The sequence below is a fragment of the Nycticebus coucang genome, chromosome 3, assembly GCF_027406575.1.
Source record: "Nycticebus coucang isolate mNycCou1 chromosome 3, mNycCou1.pri, whole genome shotgun sequence".
NCBI classification, from domain to species: domain Eukaryota; kingdom Metazoa; phylum Chordata; class Mammalia; order Primates; family Lorisidae; genus Nycticebus; species Nycticebus coucang.
Window position 1 is genome coordinate 76,934,287 of NC_069782.1, and position 23,748 is coordinate 76,958,034.

The following is a 23,748-nucleotide window of genomic DNA, read 5'->3' on the forward strand; positions in this document are numbered from 1 at the left end:
CAATAGAAACCCTCAGTGACCATGGCTTAGCTGGGCCCCAGTGAACTTTCAGAACTGTAAGAGACAATAAAGTTAGTGGTGTTTTAAACAACTATGTTTTGCAGTGATTTGTTTCATAGCAATAAATAACTAGAACATCTAATAGATCATTGAATTTTCTCATCTTTTGGTTTTTTTCCTGTAGTTAGCAGTGAACGGATGGCTTGCCATGTGCCTTGGTAGGAGGGATAGGATGTTAGGGATACAAGGAGGGAATGAAACATCCTGCTCTCGTGAGCTTACTCTAGTTGGAGTAAAGACAAGTTGTTCATAAGCAAATGAACACTGTCCCTAGAGACACACGCTGAGGTGAACAATGAAAATGGAGGCAGGGCAGAGTGCAGCGTGGAGTGTGCTGCCAAACTTGTGGTTGCATATGAGTTGGCAGGGAGGCCTTACCAAAAACTAGAAGAGGAAGAAGGAAGCCACCCAGATTCTGAGAAGAGTGCTGCACAGAGCGGCACAAGCCAGTGCAAAGACCCCAAGGTGTGCAGGTTGTATCCAGGAGCATGCGGATGAGACACTGTGGCCCCATCATGCGGCGCCTTAGAGGCTAGGGAACTGGACTATGGTTAATTCCCATCTTTGTATGCTAGCCTCCATCAAATATATGCCTCAGAGGTATGATTTACACCCAGGGCAATCATTCTGATTCCCAAGGGCTACACATTCGTCCTGGCTAGCATACAAAATCACGACAGCCTAACCCCAGAGTCCACAGTTTCTTGAAATTATACATAAATTTTATCGCAGCTCATTTTACAATCTCCAAGATATGGAAACAACCTAAATGCTCATCAACCCAAGAATAGATTAATAAACTGTGGTATATATATACACCATGGAATACTCTTCATCCATAAAAAAAGACGAAGACGTTACATCTTTTGTATTAACCTGAATGGAGTAAAGAACATTATCTTTAGTAAAGTATCACAAGAATGGAAAAGCAAGTATCCAATGTACTCAATACTAATAAGAAGCCAGGACACTTGGGAGGCTGAGGCAGGTGGATTGCCTGAGTTCACAGGTTTGAGACCAGCCTGAGTCAGAGAGAGAGAGACCTCATCTCTAAACAATAGCCAGGGATTCTGGTGGGCACCTGTAGTCTCAGCTACTTGGGAGTCGAAAGCAAAAGGATCACTAGAGCCCAAGAGTGTGAGGTTGCTGTGAGCTAAAACACCAAGAATGGAAGAAAAATTATCCAATGTATACTTTTTTTACCAAGGGTGACACAAGTGAGCCTCTGTCTCAAAAAAAAAAAGGAGCAGCAGCAGCAGCCAGGAGGTAAAACTAACATACACCCACACAAGAGAAAAACTCAATGTAATTCCAGTTGGGAAGAGGGGGGAGGAGGAGGATTGGTGTGCTCCCACCTAATCGGCACAGTATCAGGGTGTATGGCACACCTCCTAGGCGCAGGACACAAGTACAACAGGGACCTTACCCAACAAATGCATTGTAACCTAATCATTTGTGCCCTCAATTAATCAGGAAAAAAAAATTACACAGAAATTTCTGCCATGTCCACATATTTTTCTGTAAAGGGAATTTACTACTTGCCATTACATTCTCATATAATCTCCAGTCTTAAAATCAGCTCTAAAAGGACCAAGGCCTGAGGGAGTCAGAAAAAGTAGTGATGTTTCTGAACTGACACTGATACACCCAGAGGAACCAAGTAGTCTGTGAACCAGGACCAGCTACAGTCTGTTAGCGAACATGATGGACAAAAGGCTGTGCCACATACACCATCTAAGCCCAGCACCTGGTTAGCAAGGCTGTCAAAGAAGGAAGCAGTGTGGTGACATTCATTTCGGTGCAAGTGCCTCAGGGCACTAAAAGACCAACTAGCAGCCTGAAATTTGAGAATCCTGACAGGAGAGTATTTTCCTCCCAGGAGATGCAACAGATTCAAATCCCAAAGTGAAAAGTATTACATACATACTGCTTTCTAAATACCATGTGTTCTCAAAAGATTATTTTTAAAGAACTGAAGCACTTAATGAAAGTCTTATACCTCTACTGAGAAAACCTGATTCAGAAATAGTTTCTAATGTCACAGCCATAGACCACTACCTACAACTAGGAAAAAGAATTTCATACCTCAGAATCCTCCTCATCTGAAAATAAACCTTTTTGAGTCTTCGTTTCAGACGAAAGCTTGAGATTTTTGCTGGAAGATAGGGTAACCTACAATGGGGAGGGGGGAATAAAAAAAAAATTAAAGATTAACATTTAAATAGGATACCTGGAAATTAGGATTTACTCATTCATTTAGATATTTTTTGTACCAAGTCCCTGTATGACAGGTACACCAAAGCATGCACCTGGGATAAGGAAATATGGATGCCTTGGACCTTGGCCATGTATAAAGCTCACACAAAGAACTAACACAAAGGAGTAAGTACCATGAAAAAAATGCAAAAATTGGTATAACTTAGGAAGGAGAGAAGAAACTGTTCCTTGAGAAAGTACATGTCTCAGGACAAACAAGGCTGGGACACAGGGATATGATACAAGCACGGATGCTCCAGATGGAGGGAACCATGTGAGAAGAAAAGAGCAAAAGAAAGCAGAGGGTATGTCTGGTATAAAAGAGAGCAGGACACGCTGCCTGTGTCACGTGGTGCACAGAAGGGACACATACAATCACAGACAGCGAGGAAAGGCAGGCTGCCCTACCGGTTCGGAATGCTAGGCCGTGGAGGTGACTGGCAGAGGAAAGTCAGGGTTTCACAGCAAGGACATGATGTGATGAGATGTGCTTTAAAGAAAGGAGGGATCTGGTCTGCAGGACAGCACGAGGGCCAGCAGCCAGAAGGGCTTAAAGACTCTCAAAAAATGATGATGATAATAGATCATCACGCACTGAGTAAAGAATCTGTGATCCCAAAGCAACATCAAAAGGGGAAGGAGGAGAAAAAGCTCTTCTATTCAGAAGTATGCCTACTAACATACACAGAAGAAATAGAGAATTAAAAAATATTCTTTTATACCCACAATCAGGATAAATTGCTCAGGAAAAGGCCACCAGTGTTAAAACCACTGACTGAAAGGCTGGTAGAAAGCAGATATTCACACAGGGTCAAAATATCTCTTTAGAGGTTAACTTTTTGGGGGTAGGGGGTGGGGGCAGGGTGTTACTCTGTCATTCAGGCTGGAGTGTGGTTATGTCACATCAGAACTTCAAACCTGGACTCAAGCAATCTCCCTGCCTCAGCCTCCTGAGTAGCTGGAACTACTGGCACGTACTGCCATGCCCGTTAAGAGATTAATTCATTTTTTTCTTTGAGACAGCGTCTCACTATGTAGCCCTTGGTAGAGTGCTGTGGTGTCACAGCTCACAGCAACCTCAAACTCTTGGACTTAAGCGATTCTCTTGCCTCAGCCTCCCAAGTAGCTGGGACTACAGGTGCCCGCCACAATGCCTGGCTATTTTTTGTTGCACTTGTCATCATTGTTTTAGCTGGCCTGGGCCGGGTTCAAACCCACCAGCCTAGGTGTACATGGCCAGCGCCATAACCACTGTGCTATGGTCGCCACGCCGAGATTAACTTACTAATGACAGAAGACAACAGGTCATTGTTCCCCTGGTGGACACCATTTTAAGCAAGTGACAAAACACCTGGGGCAGGTGGTGACCTGATGTGTCTTGGGAGGTGATACAATGGGGGACTGCGCAGCCTTGCCTGCCTGTATTTTTGCTGAAAATACTTAATCTAAATCTAATCACAGGAAAATAATCTTTTACAAGACAACTTGCTGGTCAGGGGCAGGTAATGCAGAAAGTGTTGCTTTACATTTTTTATGTTTTTTAAATTTTTGAGACAGAGTCTCACTCTATCACCCAAGCTAGAATGTCATGGCATCATCATAGCTCACAGCAACCTCAAACTCTTGGGCTCGAGGGATCCTCTTGCCTCAGCTTCCTGAGTAGCTAGGACTATAGGTGCCTGCCACAGCACCCAGCTACTTTTTCTATTTTTAGTAGAGATAGAGTTGTGCTCTTGCTCAGGTGGGTCTCGAACTCCTGAACTCAAGCAATCCACCCACCTTGTCCCCCCCAGAGTGCTAGGATTATAGGCATGAGCTCCTGAGCCCAGCCAGGCCCACTGTTTCACATTTTAAAGAGACCAAAGGGTGGTGGTGGGGGGGGATCAAATGCATATCAAATGCATCCAGTCAGTAGACATACTGACTGGATTCTGGGTTTCTTAAAAAAAAAATAAAATGCTATGAGGGAAAAGAGAAGAAAATAGAATATGAACTATATATGAGATAATTTTAAATCAGCATAATATTTGTTGGGTGTGATTTTACAATGACATTTTGAAGCAAACTGAAATCATCTGAATATGGACTGGATGTTAGATTCTACTACAGAATTACTATTTATCTCATAATCGGTAATGGCATTTTGGTTACATGGCAATTTTTTCAAGAGATGCATAATAAAAGTGTAAGGGTAAAACCTCATAGTGACTACATACAAATAGTTCCATGCAAATAGCTGAAACAACTTGCAAATAAATAGTTCATGAAAAAAATATATATGTAGCAAGGTTCAGATACATAAAACATGGCAAAATCCCACTATTACTGAATCTGGGTGGCAGTTTTTTGCGTGTTCACTGTCCTCTTTCCATTTTCTGTCTTAAGTTCCTCAATATAAACACGAAAAGGAACAATACTGCCCTTTGAGCTCCATACGATTGGCAAGATGCCTCAAATCAACCCTTCTTGGTCCAGTGGAATTCCTCCCGCTCACCTTTTTTTCTGCTCTTGCTTTGTTTTCATCTGTCTGACTCACAGTAGCTCCTGGTAATGACCCTGCTTGTTCTTTGAACAGATCTCCTTCCTCCTCATCAAAGATATTAGCAGGGGACTGGACTTTGCCTTTAAAAAGATACCACAGCATAAAGTTACAGTACGGTACCACAAAAATATATAGATTAAAAATTCTTCCCTCCCAAAATAATAAATAGAAAAGGTATGTTATTTCTTGATCTGTTATAAAGAACTAGTAAGTGGAACTATATTTTTCCCTTGAAATTTTTCAAATAGCATAATAGCAGCTGAATTTGAAACACAGGACGGACAAGTTAACCGTCTGCCTGACACACTGATCCAAGCAGCAAGCATCTTTATGTTTAGAGTAGCTTGGAATGCCTTAAAAAGTAGAGACCTATAGGAACAAAGATCATTTAAAAGGGCCATCAAGTCAACCATTCTAAGAATTGGAGAAGTGAGGGTTGGCTCCTACTTTTAAAAAATCAAACAATACAAAAGCAGATAAAAGCAAATACTGAAACCCCTCCAGCAGCCCCCCCAAACAAGACAGACGTAGGAACAGTCTAGTACACATTTCTAATTCCCCTGAAAGACATACTAATAAACTAAATTTATATATTCACAGATAAGGCTATCAATTATGAGACTATTTTAATAATGTTTTACAATTTCCACTTAATGTAAAATGTTCCCAAGTGAACATGCACAGACCACTTTTTAACAGCTTTACAAAATCCCACTGAATAGAATGGCCATTAGCTTATCCTACTGAGGAATACTTGGGTGGTTTCCAGCCATTTGTCACAAGCATTGCTGTGCCAAGTGAGGCATGTGTGACCGAAATGAGGGGACTGACTCCTGAATGTCCTGAGAGATCAGCTGTCATTGAAAGCAGCATCAACTTATTTGTGATTCCAAATGAGTTCTTAAAGACATCCATTGGGCGGCGCCTGTGGCTCAGTGAGTAGGGCGCTGGCCCCATATACAGAGGGTGGCGGGTTCAAACCCAGCCCCGGCCAAACTGCAACAAAAAAATAGCCAGGCATTGTGGCGGGTGCCTGTAGTCCCAGCTACTTGGGAGGCTGAGGCAAGAGAATCGCTTAAGCCCAGGAGTTGGAGGTTGCTGTGAGCTGTGTGATGCCACGGCACTCTACCGAGGGCAATAAAGTGAAACTGTCTCTACAAAAAAAAAAAAAAAAGACATCCACTAAGCAATAGCCCTCTGGAGCTATCAGATCTACTAGTTACAATCACTGCCATTTTGGTCAGCCTAGATGCATCTGTTAGAGTTCTTTCTTTACAGAGTAAGAAGGCCATCTTCCTTGCATTTCTGCCTCCGTTCTTCCTGTTTCTATCTAACACTGCACAAGGCCGGACAGCTCACTTCCACATACATTCTGGTTCCACCTATTCCTTTAGGGCATTCTTTCCTTTTTCAAGTTGCTGAAAATTGTGTGCACCTTAGTGATCTACTTTTCTTTTCTGGAAAAGTACCCAATGAATCTAAGTCTTGCTATTCCAAGTATGATCCACAGACCAGCAATATCTGCCCACCAGGGACCCTGTTAGAAAGGTAGACTCTTGAGGCCCACCCTAGACCCACTGAATCAGAATCTTCATTTTGACAAGAAGATTCATCTGCAAATTAAAGAACAAGGTAGAAAGAATGACTTTGCGAATATACAAACTTACATCTGAGGGAAGAAAAAAGGAGAGTTTCTAGGTAGGGGCTGAAAACCTCCTCGTATAAAGAAAGGTCACGGGCGGCGCCTGTGGCTCAGTTGGTAGGGCGCTGGCCCCATATACCGAGGGTGGCGGGTTCAAACCCGGCCCCGGCTGAACTGCAACCAAAAAAAAAAAATAGCTGGGCGTTGTGGCGGGTGCCTGTGGTCCCAGCTACTCGGGAGGCTGAGGCAAGAGAATCGCTTAAGCCCAGGAGTTGGAGGTTGCTGTGAGCTGTGTGATGCCACTCTACCGAGGGCTATAAAGTGAGACTCTGTCTCTACAAAAAAAAAAAAAAAAAGAAAAAAAAAAAGAAAGGTCAAGAACACCTGAGTTTTTTGGCAGAGAGAATAGAAAATGGGAACTAGATATTTAGCGTATGTCATTATGTTTATAAAATTCACTAAGGGAGGCTGAAAGAAAGTGTAATTAAAATCTGTTCTGTAATTCCAAAGCAAAAATTATAGAGGAAAAGATTTCAGCTCTCTGTAAGAAAGATAATCTTAATAGTTTTCAGAGAAGAAAAGACTGGTTTATAAAACAGAACCTTCTGAGGCACTACGACTGTTCAAGTACAGACAATTCAGTGATGGGAATGCTTGAGAAGGGATTCTGGTACTACAAGAGAGAGGGGGCTTATGCCCTTTTTATGTCAATCATTCTTTTTCCGCCTAAATTCCCAGGAACAGAGGCGGAAACAGGTACCTGTCTTGGAAGGTTTGCTGCTGGATGCTGCAAAAAAGTCGTCGTCGTCATCATCATCATCAAAGAGGCTCGAGGGAGCTGGGGTATACGAGCTTTTTCCCGGCGGGGGCTGCTCAGGCTTCTGGGCTTCCTTCAATGATGGAGCAGAGGTAGCACCAAACACATCAGTGTCTGCTGTGGATAAGGACAAGACAGCCACAGTCATGAGCCAGTGTAGACCTCCTGTCTCTACATAAAAAAAACAATACCACCCTCTAAGAACTTTTAGTTTCAGTTCATTCATAAAACTCGATAATACCGGGCAGCGCCTGTGGCTCAGTGAGTAGGGCGCTGGCCCCATATGCCGAGGGCAGTGGGTTCAAACCCAGCCCCGGCCAAACTGCAACAACAAAAAAATAGCCAGGCGTTGTGGCGGGCGCCTGTAGTCCCAGCTGCTTGGGAGGCTGAGGCAAGAGAATCACATAAGCCCATGAGCTGGAGGTTGCTGTGAGCCGTGTGATGCCACGGCACTCTACCGAGGGTGGTAAACTGAGACTCTGTCTCCACAAAAAAAAAAAAAAACTCAATAATGCCATTAACCTCCTTCCAGTACTGCAATAGAACATCCCACAGCACACAATTACTAGTCGTTCAAACACAAAAAGTCCAAGGCCTATGATTTCCAGAAGAATATAAGCTAACCTCAGTAACCGAGCTGTCTTTTTTTTTTTTTTTTTGAGACACAGTCTCACTATGTTGTCCTCACAGTAGAGTGCCATAGCATCACAGCTCACAGCAACCTCAAACTCTTGGATTTAAGTGATTCTCTTGCCTCGGTCTCCCCAATAGCTAGGACTACAGGCGCCCACCACAACACCCGGCTATTTTTTGGTTATAGCTGTCATTGTTGTTTAGCTGACCCGGGCCAGGTTGGAACCCGCCAGCCTCAGTGTATGTGGCCGGCACCCTACCCACTGAGCTATGAGTGCCACTCAGAGTTCTTTCTATGATGTAAGCTGCCTGATGCCCTCTGAAGCTTCTGGGTGCCTCCTACTCTCCAGCCATTGTTCAGGAGATAAAAATTTAAAAACTGACCAAACAGCAGTTATATCGTTTTTTAAAAACAAGCCTTAAAAGTTACATTACCTGGGGTGGCACCTGTGGCTTAGTCGGTAAGGTACCGGCCCCATATACCGAGGGTGGAGGGTTCAAGCCCTGCCCCGGCCAAACTGCAACCAAAAAATAGCTGGGCGTTGTGGCGGGCGCCTGTAGTCCCAGCTACTCGGGAGGCTGAGGCAAGAGAATCGCTTAAGCCCAGGAGTTGGAGTTTGCTGTGAGCTGTGTGAGGCCACAGCACTCTACCGAGGACCATAAAGTGAGACTCTGTCTCTACAAAAAAAAAAAAAAAAAAGTTACATTACCTAAAAATACAGAAACAGCTCCTGCTGGAATTTTCTTTCCAGGTTTGGAGGATGAAGACTCTAGAATGAGAAAGAAATGGATAATTATTTTTACAAAGAAAATAACTTTCCTTATTAGACTCACCTTCCTGAAATATGTGCAAGACAATATATGGCTAAAAAGAGACCTCTGCATTTTTCCTGAACAAGCCATTTTAAAATTTCTTAATATTTTCTTCTTTACGGATGTCAGGACTTTTCCGGGAGCTTAACGCGATGTAAGCTGCGACTCCCATGGAAGGTCACGCAGACTGTGGACAAGAAACAACAGCGTGGGGGAGTCCGAGGGAGGCAGGAGCAGCACACCAGTGCTCGCCAAAGTAGTTCTAGCTTAACCCTTTCCAGTTCGATGAGAATAAACAAGTAAAAAACAAGGGCAAAAACTGGAAGATGGGCAGAGGATCCACCATCTCCCATCTCGTCTCATGGCCACCCAAGAGAGGACATGGCTTCTGTTAGTCCCTATTAAATGTTTCTTTCAGAGAAAAAAAAAAAGTGAGATGTCAGTGAAAATAATAAAGAGAATAAGGACCAAGAGGGAAACTAGCAAAGCCATTATCAGCCAAAAATCATGAGCAAAAGCTGGGTTGGCCTTAGCAAAGACAAAAAGGAGCTTCGGAGGGGCCGCAATTCTGATCAAGTGCACCTAGGAGACTGAGTCACTTAAAATAACTAATCACCGGCCCCGCACCTGTAGCACAGTGGTTGCCACATACAATGAGGCTGGCGGGTTTGAACCCGGCCCAGGCCAGCTAAACAACAATGACAACTGCAACAAAAAATAGCCAGGCGTTGAGGCGGCCACCTGTAGTCCCAGCTACTTGGGAGGCTGAGGCAAGGGAATTGCTTAAGCCCAAGTGTTTGAGGTTGCTGTGAGCTGTTATGCCACGGCACTCTACCAAGGACAACACAGTGAGACTCTGTCTCAAAAAAAAACAAAAAACACAAAAAACTAATTGCCAATGGCTAAGAACTACCACAAACCTAGTAGCATAAAATTTGTAGGCTTAAAAAAAAAGATGTGCTTTTATAAAACTACACAGATGATGCTGATGCACATTGGGTTGGGGAATTACTGATCTCCAACTTATATGCAATGTTAGGAATGTTTCTTGATTCTACCAACATCGGATCACACAAAAAAAAGAAAAGAAGAAAGAAATGTTTCTTGGTGGGCTGCAGTGGCTCATGCCTGTAATTCCAGGAGCCTGGGAGGCCAAAGCAGGAGTGTTGCTTGAGCCTCGGAGTTTAAGACTGGCGTAAGCAAGAATAAGACCCCATCTCTACAAAAGATAGAAAAATTAGCCAGGTGTAGCAGTACCCGCCTATAGTCCAAGCTGCTCAAGAAGCTGAGGCAGGAGGATCATTTAAGCCAGTAGTTTGAGGTTGCAGTGAGCTATGATGACACCACACACACTATCTGGGATGACACAAAACTCTTGCCCCTCCCCCCACCAAAAGAAAAGAAAAGAAAAGAAACAGGCTGGGCACAGTGGCTCTGTAATCCCAACACTTGGGAGGCCGAGGCAGGTGGACTGCCTGAGCTCACAGAGTTCGAGACCAGCCTGAGCAAGAATGAGGCCCCCATCTCGGAAAAAAAAAAAAAAAATAGCCCAGCATTTTGGCAGGCACCTGTAGACCCAGCTACTTAGGAGGCTGAGACAAGAGAACTGCTTAAACCCAAGAGTTTGAGGTTGCTGTGAGCTGATGCCACTGTGCTCTACCAAGGGTGACTATCTCAAAAAAAAAAAAAAAAGAAAGAAAGAAAAAAGAAAAGAAAGACAGACAGACTTTCCCTGTTTGACTCTGTATCAATTCTCTCCTATGAAAGAGTCAAGACTGTAATATAGATTTACAGGTAGATGGTACTCTCTTTTTTCCAAAACATGAATTAGTGAAGATAAACTGCTTTTAACTGGACCAAGGTAAAAACAACAGCTTACTGTTTAACAAAGAAATAAGGCTCAGGAACAATTTCAGGATTCCATGTCCTAGGGAAAGAAACAATTCTGGAACTCTTTGAACCAAGAAGCAGAGGTAGCCTTAACCCAACCTACCTTCACCAACAGGGGTGTGAGCTTGCCGATTGCGGGGGGCTTCCGTGAAGAGGTCACTCTGGTTGTAATAAGGCATATGACAAAGAATTCAAAGAATTAGGAGAAGATATACCTGCATTTGAAGATTTCTAAGGAAAAGTAACCTATAAAATTAAAAGCTCCACATTTACTATTCTGCCAATAAATCAGTTGTGAAGACTATGGCAAAATCAGACCTTCCATAAGATCTGTACAGGAATTAAAAACTAAGATGGAAGAAGGCAACAGAATAGATCAGAAACAATCACCTCGCACAGTAAAGTACTCACTCTTCACACTCTCTCATCCTCTCCTTACCTAACAAAGGGCATCAGGACACAGTAGTTTTCATTCTGTGATTCTTAGATCAAAATTTCCCAAAATACGAAAGTAGAAGAAACTTCCTAAAGAGAAGCCATTTTCCCCCCACTAAAGGAACAAAGTGCACATCTTCCCTGTGGACCCATGACACAGCTACAAAGAACCAGGCTGGGGACCACTGACTCACCTCCTCATCATCATCATCAAAAAGCCCCTTGCCTCCACTGAACAGGCCACCTTTCGAGCCAAATGGTGAGAAGTCTTCGTCGGTCAGCTTGGGGGGTGCGAATAAATTATCTTCCTCATCTAGCAAACAGAAATGTTGTGCAAGGAGCATTAAAGGTAGGTTTGGAACCAAAATTCCCAGATTGGCCTCTATTGCTCCAAAACTAGCACTGAGTTTATCCAATCACATTTAACAGACTATGTGAGGGCAGGGTGATGAATTTCAAACAAAACCCCACTCAACAGTTCACTGAAGCCTTTAAAGATTCTCTGATCTCCTACTCTCAAGTATGTCGAAGTCTGGAGCAGACAGAGTGAATTCTTTAAGCAATCTCCCTTCATCCAGACTTACTAATTTGGAAGCAAGTATACAATTCCATCGCCACATTTAAGACCCAGCATGCCAAGAATCTTGGAGAAGGGCACACTGAACAACCAACTGACATGGTGATGAATGGAATATACTGGACACTGCTATTTAACACAAAAGGTCCCCATATATTCTTTTTTGAGAATAAATGCTAGAAAGCCCTAGTTTCTATACTTCTAGAGGATGTTAGAAATGACCACTATAAAATCAAATAATTCAAATCTTTACAGGCATTTTTACTCCATACCTACTTCTCCTCCCAGCACCCCAAAACATGCTTTTAGATGCTTTGATAAAGCAAATGGAGACATACCCTATTTGTCAGCCTATTAAGTAACACTTTATGAATTAAGTAAGGAATACTCCCAAGTCAGAAGGTCCCCAAAACAGCAGAATTGAGGGGAAATGCCTACCATCTGATGGAGTTCTTCTTTCCTTCTTCTCTTTCAGTGTCTTCTGAGGTTTTGCTTCTCCTGAGGATAAAGAGTATTTCACAGTTTTAAGAATACGTAGCCCACACTTGGTTTATACAGAGGGCGCCCAAAAAAACATACACGCATTTTAAAGTAGGGAAAACTGTATGAAAATTGTTAATACTCAATATATACTGATAACAAAAGATGAATAGAGTCATATTGAGCACCTTTTGTAATTGCAGAAGTCAAATGTGACTTGAGATTTACAAATTTAATGTAGTTTTATCCTTTCTTAAAACGTGTATACATTTTTTGGGCACCCTCTATATATGTAGATTATTTACACATCTGTCATCTTCATGACTTATAAGCTATGAGCAAGATATTCAACTTTGCATTTTAGTTCCACCAGAGAATTTAATTCAGTGCCAGCCCGCAGTGGCACTCAGAGATACTCCTTTGTAAGGTGGAGGCTTCTACCTCTAGACCAGGCTCATATGCATACCCGGACTGTATTTGTTGAAAAAATTATTCTGCTAGCTTTCTGCCCTATTAAATAACTAGAATACAGGGTATAGTACATTTTTATTTGTTCAAAATATAGGAGTAAATATTAAGTCAGATACTCTCTGCCATACCCATTAATCCCCTGAAATTGTAGGTAAAATGTTACTCGGATGTGTACATATGCATTTTTCTTTGGGGGCCACAGTGTTCATGTAATAAAGAGAGTCTATAAACTCTCCAAAAAATAAGAACTACCATTTAAGCCTCTTGTGCCTTAGTAATTAAAAAAGAAAATCTGGCTGAGCATAGTAGCATGCATCTGCAATCATAGCACTCTAGGAGGCGAGGTGAGAAGACAGCATAAGCTCAGGAGTTCAATACCAGCATGAGCAATAGTGATACCACCTCTCTACTAAAAATAGAAAAATGAGTCAGACCTGGTGGCCCAACCCTGCAGTCCCAGATTCACGGGAGGCTGAGGCAAGAGAATCACTTGAGCCCAGGAGTTCAAAGTTGCAGTGAGCTAAGATGATGCCGCTGCACACTAACTGGGACAGAGCAAGATTCTGTCTCAGGAGAAAAAAAAAAAGGAAAATCCACCCTCGGTGAAGCCAGCAGTGGGCCTTACACTTCGCTGACTGCCCATCCCCACTTCTCTGTGGCTCACTTGTCTGCTCCTGTCCCACTCGGCTCCCGCCGTCCCCTTTGATCCTGGCCGCCAGCTCGTCAGCAAACGTCGGTACACTTCTTTTCTATACACAGAAGAGACCAAAAGAATCACTTACTGTGTAGCAGACAAACTAGCGCAGTTTACTTTTGAACACCTAACAAAATTATGCAAACAATAGCAAAAAAGTTGAACTGAGGAGAAAACAAAGTTTCACTAAACAAATTTAAATATATGTAGCCTATACAGATCACCCAAGGAAGTGGACTCACAAGATGGTCCTTCAAAGGCAGGTGCTCTTCACCTCCTTACTGTTTTAATCCTTCACTTTAACACTTAGAAATCTAGATAAGAAAACTGGTACAAGATGCTTGGAAAGGGAGGGAAAAGCACTAGGGTCTTAAAGCCCCAGAACTGAACAGATTCTATTAACAGATGATCTAAGTTGTAAAATAATACCATTTAGAGAAGAAAGTGGTATTTCTGAGGCAATTTGGGATATTTGCCATTGATGTCAAACATGTAACTGAAATGACAAATGTGATGGAAAACAAGATGGCCACAAATACAAGTGAAAATAAAAGAGACATAGGTACCATTTCTAAAATACCGCCAAGGGATAGCAACTATAGTATTTCTTACTGGTCTAGTGCTTTCTTCAACATCCTCGATATCTTCCTCCTCCTTCTCAGAGTCAGCAAAAAGGTCACAGCCATCATCATCCTCTTCATCACTCATTTGTGTCCTGTGCTGAGAGTACGAAATACCAGGTTGGAGATTAGGTACAGTCATCAAGCTGAGAAGGAGACATTGTCACCTGGCCTTTAGGCTCCTTCAAAAAGGTAACAAACAGCTTTTTAAAAGAAAAATGATGAAAATCATTATGTAGCAAGTTATGAAGCAATCCACCTGCCACCAGGAGTAATGCACAAGATTTACTGAAAATCTAAATAAAGAATGTATTCATTAATGAAAGGGCAAAAGTACAATTATGGAACATTCGAAATGTTCATCACTAGAGAAATATAAACAAAGTAAGCCCAGTCTTAACTTAGTAAGAATGCTGAGTAATAATTAGAAGGATGTTAACAACTGAAGACCCACCCACTGTAGATTAGGTCAGTAAGTGCAGAATGACAAACCCAGCATAACACCCTGGCCCCCACACACACACCTACACCATATACCTCTTCCGTGGACACAGACATAATTATGAAAACAAAGAAAAAGACTCAAAAGACACACTCCCAGACCACAACCCAGTTACCTCTGGAGGGGATTCAGAGAAGATAAGGTTTAGAGGCTTCAAACGTAGCCTTAAATCTATTAAGTTCTAATTTTTCCAAAGGCAGCCATCAGTATGTATAATTTACATAGTTTAAATTTTTTTCCATGTTTCTTTTTTTTTTTTTTTTTTTTGTAGAGACAGAGTCTCACTTTATGGCCCTCAGTAGAGTGCCATGGCCTCACACAGCTCACAGCAACCTCCAACTCCTGGGCTTAAGCGATTCTCTTGCCTCAGCCTCCCGAGTAGCTGGGACTACAGGCACCCGCCACAACGCCCGGCTATTTTTTGGTTGCAGTTCAGCCGGGGCTGGGTTTGAACCCGCCACCCTCAGTATATGGGGCCGGCACCTTACCGACTGAGCCACAGGCGCCGCCCTTTTTTCCATGTTTCAATAAATAAACTGTGTCATGCACAATGCTAAAAAGCATTTTATTATTTAACTTCATCCTTACTACTCTGAGGTTAGCTGCAGCATACAAAACCAGTCTATCTTTTACAATAACAAGAAATGGGTAAGCCACTGCTTTTAATCATTACACTGTACTGTTTGAAAAATTGTTTTTTATAGACCCTGAAAGTCAATTCCATACAGCTAAATATCCTCCAAAGGAAGACTGATTAATAAAATGATAGAGACCAATAACATTTGTGAATGCAACTAGGAAGATACAAGTACCAACCAAAAAGTGCAAACTCCTTCATTAGATTGTTGGCAATTTTTGTGAAAAAATATTTCCCAGTTGGGAAATTGAAATATAAATTGAGACAATCTCAATACACTATGGTACATATATTGTTGTAGCAAAAATTTAGTTAAAATCATCACCCTAGTGTTGATAAGATTATGGGAAAATTGATATGCATGATCTATAATTTTTAAGTATCAAGAGCCATTAATATAACATTACACCACTTTATTCCTAAGAAACAGTTCACAGAGGTAAAGGATTTCTATGTATAAAGATACTGAACCCAGCATTATCTCAAAAATAAAACTCTAGAAATAAACTATTTTCCCTTATATATTTAGAGACTATGACAATAGTATGTATCAACATGTTTTAAAAATACTATATGTAAGTTTACCAAGCAGGCTCAGCACCTGTAGCTCAGTGGTTAAGGCGCTGGCCACATACACCGGGACTGGCGGGTTCAAATCTGGCCCAGACCTGCTAAACAACGACAACTACAACAATAATAACAACAAAAATAGCCGGGCGTTGTGGTGGGTGCCTGTAGTCCCAGCTACCTGGGAGGCTGAGGCAAGAGAATCACTTAAGACCAAGAGTATGAGGTTGCTGTAAGCTATGACACCACAGCACTCTACTGAGAGTAACATAGTGAGACTCAATCCCCCAAAAAAAAAAAAGGTTTACCAAGCAAATTACAAAGGCTACCTAAAATGACAAGGAAACATGTTAACATAGAAGAGCAGAAAATAGAATATGCATAATATGAACAGAATATGCCCTTAGATAAATGTTCAAATATTAAGATAACTTTGCTAAAAGACCAGGATTAGAAGTTTTCATCGCACGAGAATTAATGTTACTGCTAGCTAATCTCAAAGTTTAAAGCAGGGAAGGAGGATTCATGTGAAATAGTTCAGTTTGGGTAATTAGCCTTCTTTTGGAGGCTCTGTTTTCCAATTTTGTTTTTTACTTGTTTTCTAAGAAAAATAAAGATAAATTATAAAGCAAAATTGGGGGAAAAATACACAAAGGGGGCAATTAGCCTGAATACATGAAATGTGTATAGAAAAAAACAGCTTTAAACATGAAAAAATCCCCACTTTGTCATGAATTATACAAAAGTGATTTTGGTTAAGTATGCTATGCTTCAATTAAAATTTTAAAATAAAGTTGTTTCAATATATGAGCCTTACCTGGTTTTGATCATTGTCGCTGTGATTGGGAAAATCTTCATCTGACTCCTTTGGGAGGGAAAAAAGGCTTTGTTGTTAAACAGGCTTTACTTGGAAGCACAGAAATGATTTCAGGTCTGAGTGTCTGGGGCAAGCTGACTATGTCAAGTTGAGGAAAAGCTCTGATACTCAGTCCCTCTGTACCAACTTCTGGTCACCTTCAGTACCCAGGTGCAGGTAACATGGACAGCTGGCAATATCATAAAGGGCTGTTCAGTCAACATGTAATTTCTGTGGTTCACTTAAACACCTCTAACACTTTGTTCATATCGTCTGCACTTTCAACTCTAATCTTTGGTTTTGAAGACCTGTAATTTGAAGTAAATGAACTAACAAAAGTCAGTCTGTTGCTTTACATTTTGGACTCCACTCTTTATATTACCTCTAAGTAAGATAACTACTTCATCAGCCCCAAGAAGGGAACATCAGTATTTGCTACCAGCAACTTGGTAAAGATTGGTGGGTTAAAGACACAGGATTCAGCTAATGACCATCTGTTACAGCAAGATTGCTTAAGAAAACATTCCCTGATCTACAAGTTTTATACTAAAAAGTCTTAAATGTAGACCTGTTTCTGTTTAGGTCTACATTTAAGACTTTTTTAGTACAAAACCTTCCAAGAGACAATGTACTCAAGGACTATATCCTGGGCAGAGATTCCACCAAAATATCTAAGCTTCCCTCCTCAAAATACATGGGGTGAGAAAGGGATTTAGTGGCAAGGTGGGAGGGAGAGTAACAGTAAAAGAAATTAAGGCAGTTCTCCTTGTTTTTGTACATAAGACAAAAATGAAACCTAACCTCAAGGAAAAACTTCACAATATGGCTTCTATGACTGTTCAAGTTTTATGAAAACAGATTGGTAACTCATAAACATGTTCCTTTTCTTACTAAACACATCCCAAGCTTCCTGCCCACCATGACCAGGTCAACTCAACAGTCCTCACCTCTTCCTCTTTCTCTTCTTCACTATCCACAATACTGCCTCGATCACTGCCTACAGAGCCTTCTGTTGAGAAGAGAGGTCAGAGTTACGATCACAAGCCACAAGAAAATGTCCTTAGCTCCTTCTTAAAATCATAAACCACCACACAACAGAATCACACAGACTTTGATAAACCATCCTTACCCATCGATCGAAATTTAAAATTCTTCATCATGGTGAGGAATGAGATATATACTTTCAAAGTATCTCACAAGATACTTAACCCCCCAAATAGTATTCATTGCATACAAAAAAAAAAAAAAAAAATGAGTTGTATTCTTCAAAGATGTCAAGGTCATGAAAAGCAAAGACAGGTTGAAAAACTGTATCAAATTAAAATATGACGAGAAAGATTCAAGAACTAAATCCCGTGAATGAGTGGCTCTGGATTGAGTCTTGGACCAGAGAAGCAAAGAGGCAAACTATAAAGGACATTATTGGGACAACTGACAAAATGGTAACATGACCGAGGATTAGATAATAGTATTATATCCAGTAAAATTTCCTGATTTTTATAATTATAGCGTGGTTATAGAGGAGAATGTCCTTATTCGTAGAAAGTATGTATACATGGAAATACTTAGGAATAACAGGGCATAAGGTCTCTCAAAGTAGGGTCAAGAAAAAATATTATATATACATAGAATCAATCATAAAATGTTTGATTGAGAAATGTTATTAACAGGTGGTAAACCTGAGTGAACATATGTGAGTTCTTTGTACTCTTCTTGCAACTTTAATGTGAAGTTTGAAATTACTTTAAAACAAAAAGTTAAGATAGAAATCTTAAAGGTCACCAAACATCTGGTGAAGAACAGCACCTTCACTGGACAGCTCTCCGAGACCCACATCTTCTTGCTCCATGAACAGCTTTGATCCAATTAGATACGGTAAAGGACGATCGATGTACAAATCCTACATGTAAGGAAAGGGAACCACCATCAAACACTTAAGTTGGAAATAAAACTGAGTTTTCCATCTGATGTCTTGTTCCAGCTGAAAACCCCAAAATAAGTTACATAATAAATGTAGAGAAAAAGAAACACAGCAAATTAATGTAAAAGGAAGAAAAAAAATTCATTGTTTTAAAAAAAGTCAAATCCTAGGTAAAGAAGGCAGGGTAAAGCTGAGTCACACAGAATCTCCCCTTCCCCAAAACCTGTGAGGGTTCTAACCCTCCCCACCTTCCTCCTCTAAAACACATTCCCAGTGACCAAAAAAAAGGGATGGATACATATACACACACATGCATATAAAAGAACCTTGGTAAGTGGATCCCCAAGGGAGTGTAACAAACTGTCAACATAAGGAATGAGGCCTACTGTACTGATAAGGACAGGTGGTGCACGTCTGGTCTATGGAAATTAGGTCAACTTAAGGAGGTGGTCAATGTAGGGAGGTGGCCAACGATGGAGGCTCTACTGTATATATAACATGTAATTATCTATGTAATTATACAATTACATATTATGTAGATAAAACAAATCTGTAATATATAAGTAAAATATAATTTTCATATTAAAATATATATTTTAAAATATGTATTTATTTATATAATTATTTATATTAAAAATATAATTCTTGGCTCACCCCCATGTCACTTTATACTACTTTCATATGTAAAATACGTATCTGAGGAGTCATCAATAATGGTTCCAAATTTGGAGAGAAGCATACCTAGGACAAAATCCAAATGCTTGGACATAATTATAAGAAAGTAGGTGGGTAGGCCCAGGTGTGGCAGGGACGCACAAGTCACAAATAAAGCACAAAGGGTCTCCAGGTGGATCTGTTCACACTGCATCAGAGTAAAGAGAAAGCGGGAACAGAGCACATCCCACATGGGCTGAGTGAAAAGAAACACTGGCAACCACATAATATGTACAGTTGATGTAAAGAACTGAAGAAATATACCCAAAAGACTGACAAGAGCCTCTGTATGAGGAAAAGAAAACCCAAGAAATAGAACAGTGGTTCAACACTGCTCAACTGAGAAAAGTGAAGTTAGTAAAAGGAGACCAGATGAGAAAACACAGAAAGAGAGGGCTGTGGCCGTGACAGCGCATGTGGCAGATGTGCCCACGTCAGCCTCTCCACTCCTGTTAGTCCCATGACACGCATGTTAAAAATTTACGGTCAAGAAAGAGCTCCACCCTAGGCCTGGCTCTTCCCCTGTGAAGCACTACCCTTTGGCCACAGTTATCTCTTTCCTGTCAAAGGAAGGCAAGGGGGAGAACAATTTTGTCACTGAACAGGACCGAAGGACTGGGAGGATCAATATAACTGTTAAAGGTACAAAAGCAGTAACAGCAATCAATCGGGTGTAAAGAAAAGACGGCCTTAATTTGGACAAATTATCTTCTCTGGGACTCAGAAGGATCCTCCTATGAAAGGGAAAGTGGTGTGTAATTTGGAAGTGTCAAGTGTGGCCCAGGCAATACATTTCCCAGGGTTCCTGCTGACTTCCAAATTCAAACAGTAAAAAAGCAAGCCACCAAGTGTACCAGTGCTAAAGGATGTGCCCCAACTTAGTGGGACTCTGCCAAGCTCAAACTGGAAGAGAAACTTACAGTTAAATGAACATTTTGTGGCAAGCTTTAACTCGTAAGATACTTAAGACTTGTGTGCCACAAAGACTCTCTGCAAATCAACATGGCAAACTTCTGTGTTTACTACTGAGTAACTCTGTGTTGCCCCAAATGTCTCCTTTAAAAAATCTGAGAAAGTACCAGCAAAAATCAACACCTGCAAGACTAATAAAGAGCCAAGATGTGAACGCTCACAGCAGCTTTATTTGTAATAACCAAACTGGGAAACAACCCAAATGCCTTTCGATCCTCCTGCGTTCTTCCTTGGCACAAGGTACAGAATTTCAAGTTCCCAACAATGTCAGCCTCTCATGAGCCTCCCCACCCTCCAAACCCCAATTCAAATCTCATCTGTGCCCCAGGATCTAGTTGGAAGTCAATTCTCTCTCACAGCATATATGACAGCTACTCTCACAAATGTCTCCTCTCCCCCACCAGACGGTAATACACGCCTAGAGAGTAGAGTCGGTGTCCTGCAGCTCTGTACGGGGTTACGTTGCCTGGCACCTCGCAAAGGCTCAGTCAATGCTCAGGCAGCATTTTTCTGATGGAGTCAATGTGAGACTGCTAAATGACACACTCACCTCCTAGTGGTAAAATCCATGACCTAATAACCATGTGCCCAAGTACCCCAGACATAATAGGTGTAACAAGGAACATTTAAACTGAATGTCTTTACCTTTGGTTCAAGGATCAGTTCCACACGCTCATTAGCATCATCTTCTTCAGAGTCTGAGTTTCCTGCTTTTATATCAAGTTGCTCAAATGCACTGTCCAATACTTGTAAGCCATAGTTCACAGCCTCCTGGACTTTAGGAATAAGGTCTACTTCTTTCTGTTCTCGGGTCTTCTCCTAAAAAACAAATACCATGCAGTATGAATCTCCAATACATTGCTACCACCCCCCAAAAAACACTGAATGTTCTCCAAAGGCTAACCTAGTGCTTAAAATAAAACAATTAAAAATGTCAAAGTCAGATTCTGCTGAATGCCTTGACACAAGATTTGGGAGCAAGACTGCAAGGTTTAAATCCCAACTTTGCTGCTTTCTGGATATGCATCAAACTACCCAAGGCCCCAGAGCTCCAGGTTCATCATGCACTCAAACAGAAGTACAATTGCGGGCAGCGCCTGTGGCTCAGTCGGTAGGGCGCTGGCCCCATATACCGAGGGTGGCATATGGGGCACCGAGGGTGGCTGGGTTCAAACCCAGCCCCGGCCAAACTGCAACCAAAAAATAGCTGGGCGTTGTGGCAGGCGCCTGTAGTCCCAGCTACTCGGGAGGCTGAGCCAAGAAAATCACTTAAGCCCAGGAGTTGGAGGTTGCTGTGAGCTATGTGAGGCCACGGCACTCTACCGAGGGCCATAAAGCAAGACTGTGTCTATGAAAAAAAAAAAAAGAAGTACAATTGCTGTGTGATAGTTCAGCTAGAGAAAGTGGGCAAAACACCCTAACTATGAATGGGCTCTTGTCAGACACTAGAGAAAGAAAGCCTAGACCTTTTAGATCCACGATGACTACCTCATTATCCTTGACTAATAGTCCCTTGGACAATGGTAGGAGTTAAGACTTAGGAGAAATTCTCTAGCCAGAGAGGTCATTTTCCAATTACAGTAAAAAAACAAAACCAAAAAAACCCCACTGGACAATTACAATTATTTTTAAATTTGTTACCCACTAAAAGGGGATCAGTTTCATCTCTAGTCTATTTTGTGCATCATACTAGAACAATGCTCCCCTTAAAAGAAAAGTCTGTTCATATTATCAATCTGCTGAAAACTTCCCACAGGTCTCTACTTCCTAAAACAGCAGCTCCCAATGACAATCTCCAACTGTGCCATCACTTGTGAAAAATAATGAAAAATGACACTACATGTGTCATTTCTCCAACTCACGAATATTCTAGACATTGATACCTAACTAAAGAAAGAAGCATACAGCGTCGTTCTGATAGTCAACTGGGTATATTGTTTTCTACTTGGGTATGCATGCTTCTGAGTTTAATAGCTATTATTGTACTGAGTTTGTAAAAATATGCCTGTAAAATAAATATGGAGTGGCTTTTAAAAAACTGCTCACTAGGGGAGGCACCTGTGGCTCAGTGGGTAGGGCACCAGCCCCATATACTGAGGGTGGCTGGTTTGAACCCAGCCCCGGCCAAACAGCAATAAAAAAATAGCCAGCCAGAGGCTGAGGCAAGAGAATCACTTAAGCCCAGGAGTTGGAGGTTGCTGTGAGCTGTGTGATGCCATGGCACTCTACCTAGGGCCATAAAGTGAAACTCTGTCTCTACCAAAAAAAAATAGCCAGCCAGGAACTGCGGTGGGTGTCTATAGTACCAGCTACTTAGGAGGCTGAGGCAGAATTGCCTAAGCCCAGGAGTTGGAGGTTGCTGTGAGCTGTGACACCACGGCACTCTACCAAGGGTGATAAAGTGAGAATCTGTCTCTACAAAAAAAAAAAAAAAAAAAAATTGCTCACTAAATATCCATCACTTTCAAACTGAATTCTCAAATGGTATAACTAGATAGCACTTAAATGGCTAGCAAATCCTTAAATACTACTAAAAGTTCATTTTTTTTTAATGACAGGAGTAGGCAAAACTGTAGCTGCTTTCTAATATCCTTCCCTAGTTTAACAGCTTCACCTGCTGTAAGTAATAGTTACTGGTAAAATACCAACCTTTTCAAGTGATTTATATTATCTGAATAAATCAGAGCTAATTCAAAGCTACTCCCATAAAAATGTATTCTCATGGGCGGCGCCTGTGGCTCAGTGAGTAGGGTGCCGGTCCCATATGCCAGAGGTGGCGGGTTCAAACCCAGCCCCGGCCAAAAACCACAAAAAAAAAAAAAAAAAAAAAAAAAATGTATTCTCATTCCACTGTGCTTTCCTGAGTGGAAGAAAAAGAAGAAACTGCCAGAGTGCTGGAAAGCTAATTCAAAGCTACTCCCATAAAAGTGTATTCTCATTCCACTGTGCTTTCCTGAGTGGAAGAAAAAGAAGAAACTGCCAGAGTTCAAGGTACAATGTGAAAATATCTGAGCAAGAGGGCAGATGCATCTATAACCCATGAAGCCGTAAGGAAAAAATTACCTATGTGGCCTGCTAAATCTTAAATATTTACTAACTGGCCCTTTACAGAAAAAATTTGCTAACCTTTGCCTTCTTATGCTGTAATTCAGGAATTTAACACTATATTTCAGAAATAAATGCAAGCCATGCGACCTCTGTGTGGCTGTCAGGAGCAGGTTTCCCCGCTTCCCCCAGGACCCTGCCCAGCACCCCTCACCAGCCAAGTGACAAGTCTTATTTCTTCTCAGAGCCAAGAACTCACTGGACAGGGACTCAGTGCAAGTACCTGTTCCGGTCTTTCTGTCTCAGCCTTAGGTACTGGTTCCTCCACTTCTTCATCATACACACGCTGAATGTGAAAGCAAATTCATTTTCAGAAGGTCAAAACATCACTTGAAATAAATCACAATGTTAATAACTTAATACTTAGTTTAAGAAAAGACAAACATGGGAAAGAAAACGGTTATCCAACAAATGGCCCAGGCCCCTACCAGTGGGTCACAAAATGGTCAATTCACCAAAAATTAATAATAAAAAGATACAAACGACTAGGAAATGTGAAATAACTTTAAAAGTCTTGCAAAAACAGCAAGATATGAGTTTTTAA

At 41.4% G+C, this 23,748-nt stretch overlaps 1 protein-coding gene across 3 annotated transcripts in view; it reads right to left on the minus strand.

Annotated features, from left to right (window-relative positions):
- LOC128580509 (WASH complex subunit 2A-like) overlaps positions 1 to 23,748 on the minus strand; it is a 63,337-nt gene that overhangs the window by 31,993 nt on the left and 7,596 nt on the right. For 2 of the 3 annotated variants that reach the window (XM_053582423.1, XM_053582424.1), the window contains exons 4-17: positions 23,428 to 23,490; positions 20,745 to 20,918; positions 18,299 to 18,392; positions 17,440 to 17,501; positions 16,454 to 16,501; positions 13,923 to 14,030; positions 13,281 to 13,365; positions 12,104 to 12,163; positions 11,283 to 11,401; positions 10,757 to 10,814; positions 8,661 to 8,720; positions 7,261 to 7,434; positions 4,811 to 4,938; positions 2,146 to 2,232 (exon numbers count right to left, since the gene is read on the minus strand). In XM_053582423.1, coding sequence (XP_053438398.1) covers positions 2,146 to 2,232; positions 4,811 to 4,938; positions 7,261 to 7,434; positions 8,661 to 8,720; positions 10,757 to 10,814; positions 11,283 to 11,401; positions 12,104 to 12,163; positions 13,281 to 13,365; positions 13,923 to 14,030; positions 16,454 to 16,501; positions 17,440 to 17,501; positions 18,299 to 18,392; positions 20,745 to 20,918; positions 23,428 to 23,490 — 1,320 coding nt within the window. The remainder of the gene's footprint in view (positions 1 to 2,145; positions 2,233 to 4,810; positions 4,939 to 7,260; positions 7,435 to 8,660; positions 8,721 to 10,756; positions 10,815 to 11,282; positions 11,402 to 12,103; positions 12,164 to 13,280; positions 13,366 to 13,922; positions 14,031 to 16,453; positions 16,502 to 17,439; positions 17,502 to 18,298; positions 18,393 to 20,744; positions 20,919 to 23,427; positions 23,491 to 23,748) is intronic. The other variant, XM_053582425.1, reaches the window with a different exon arrangement.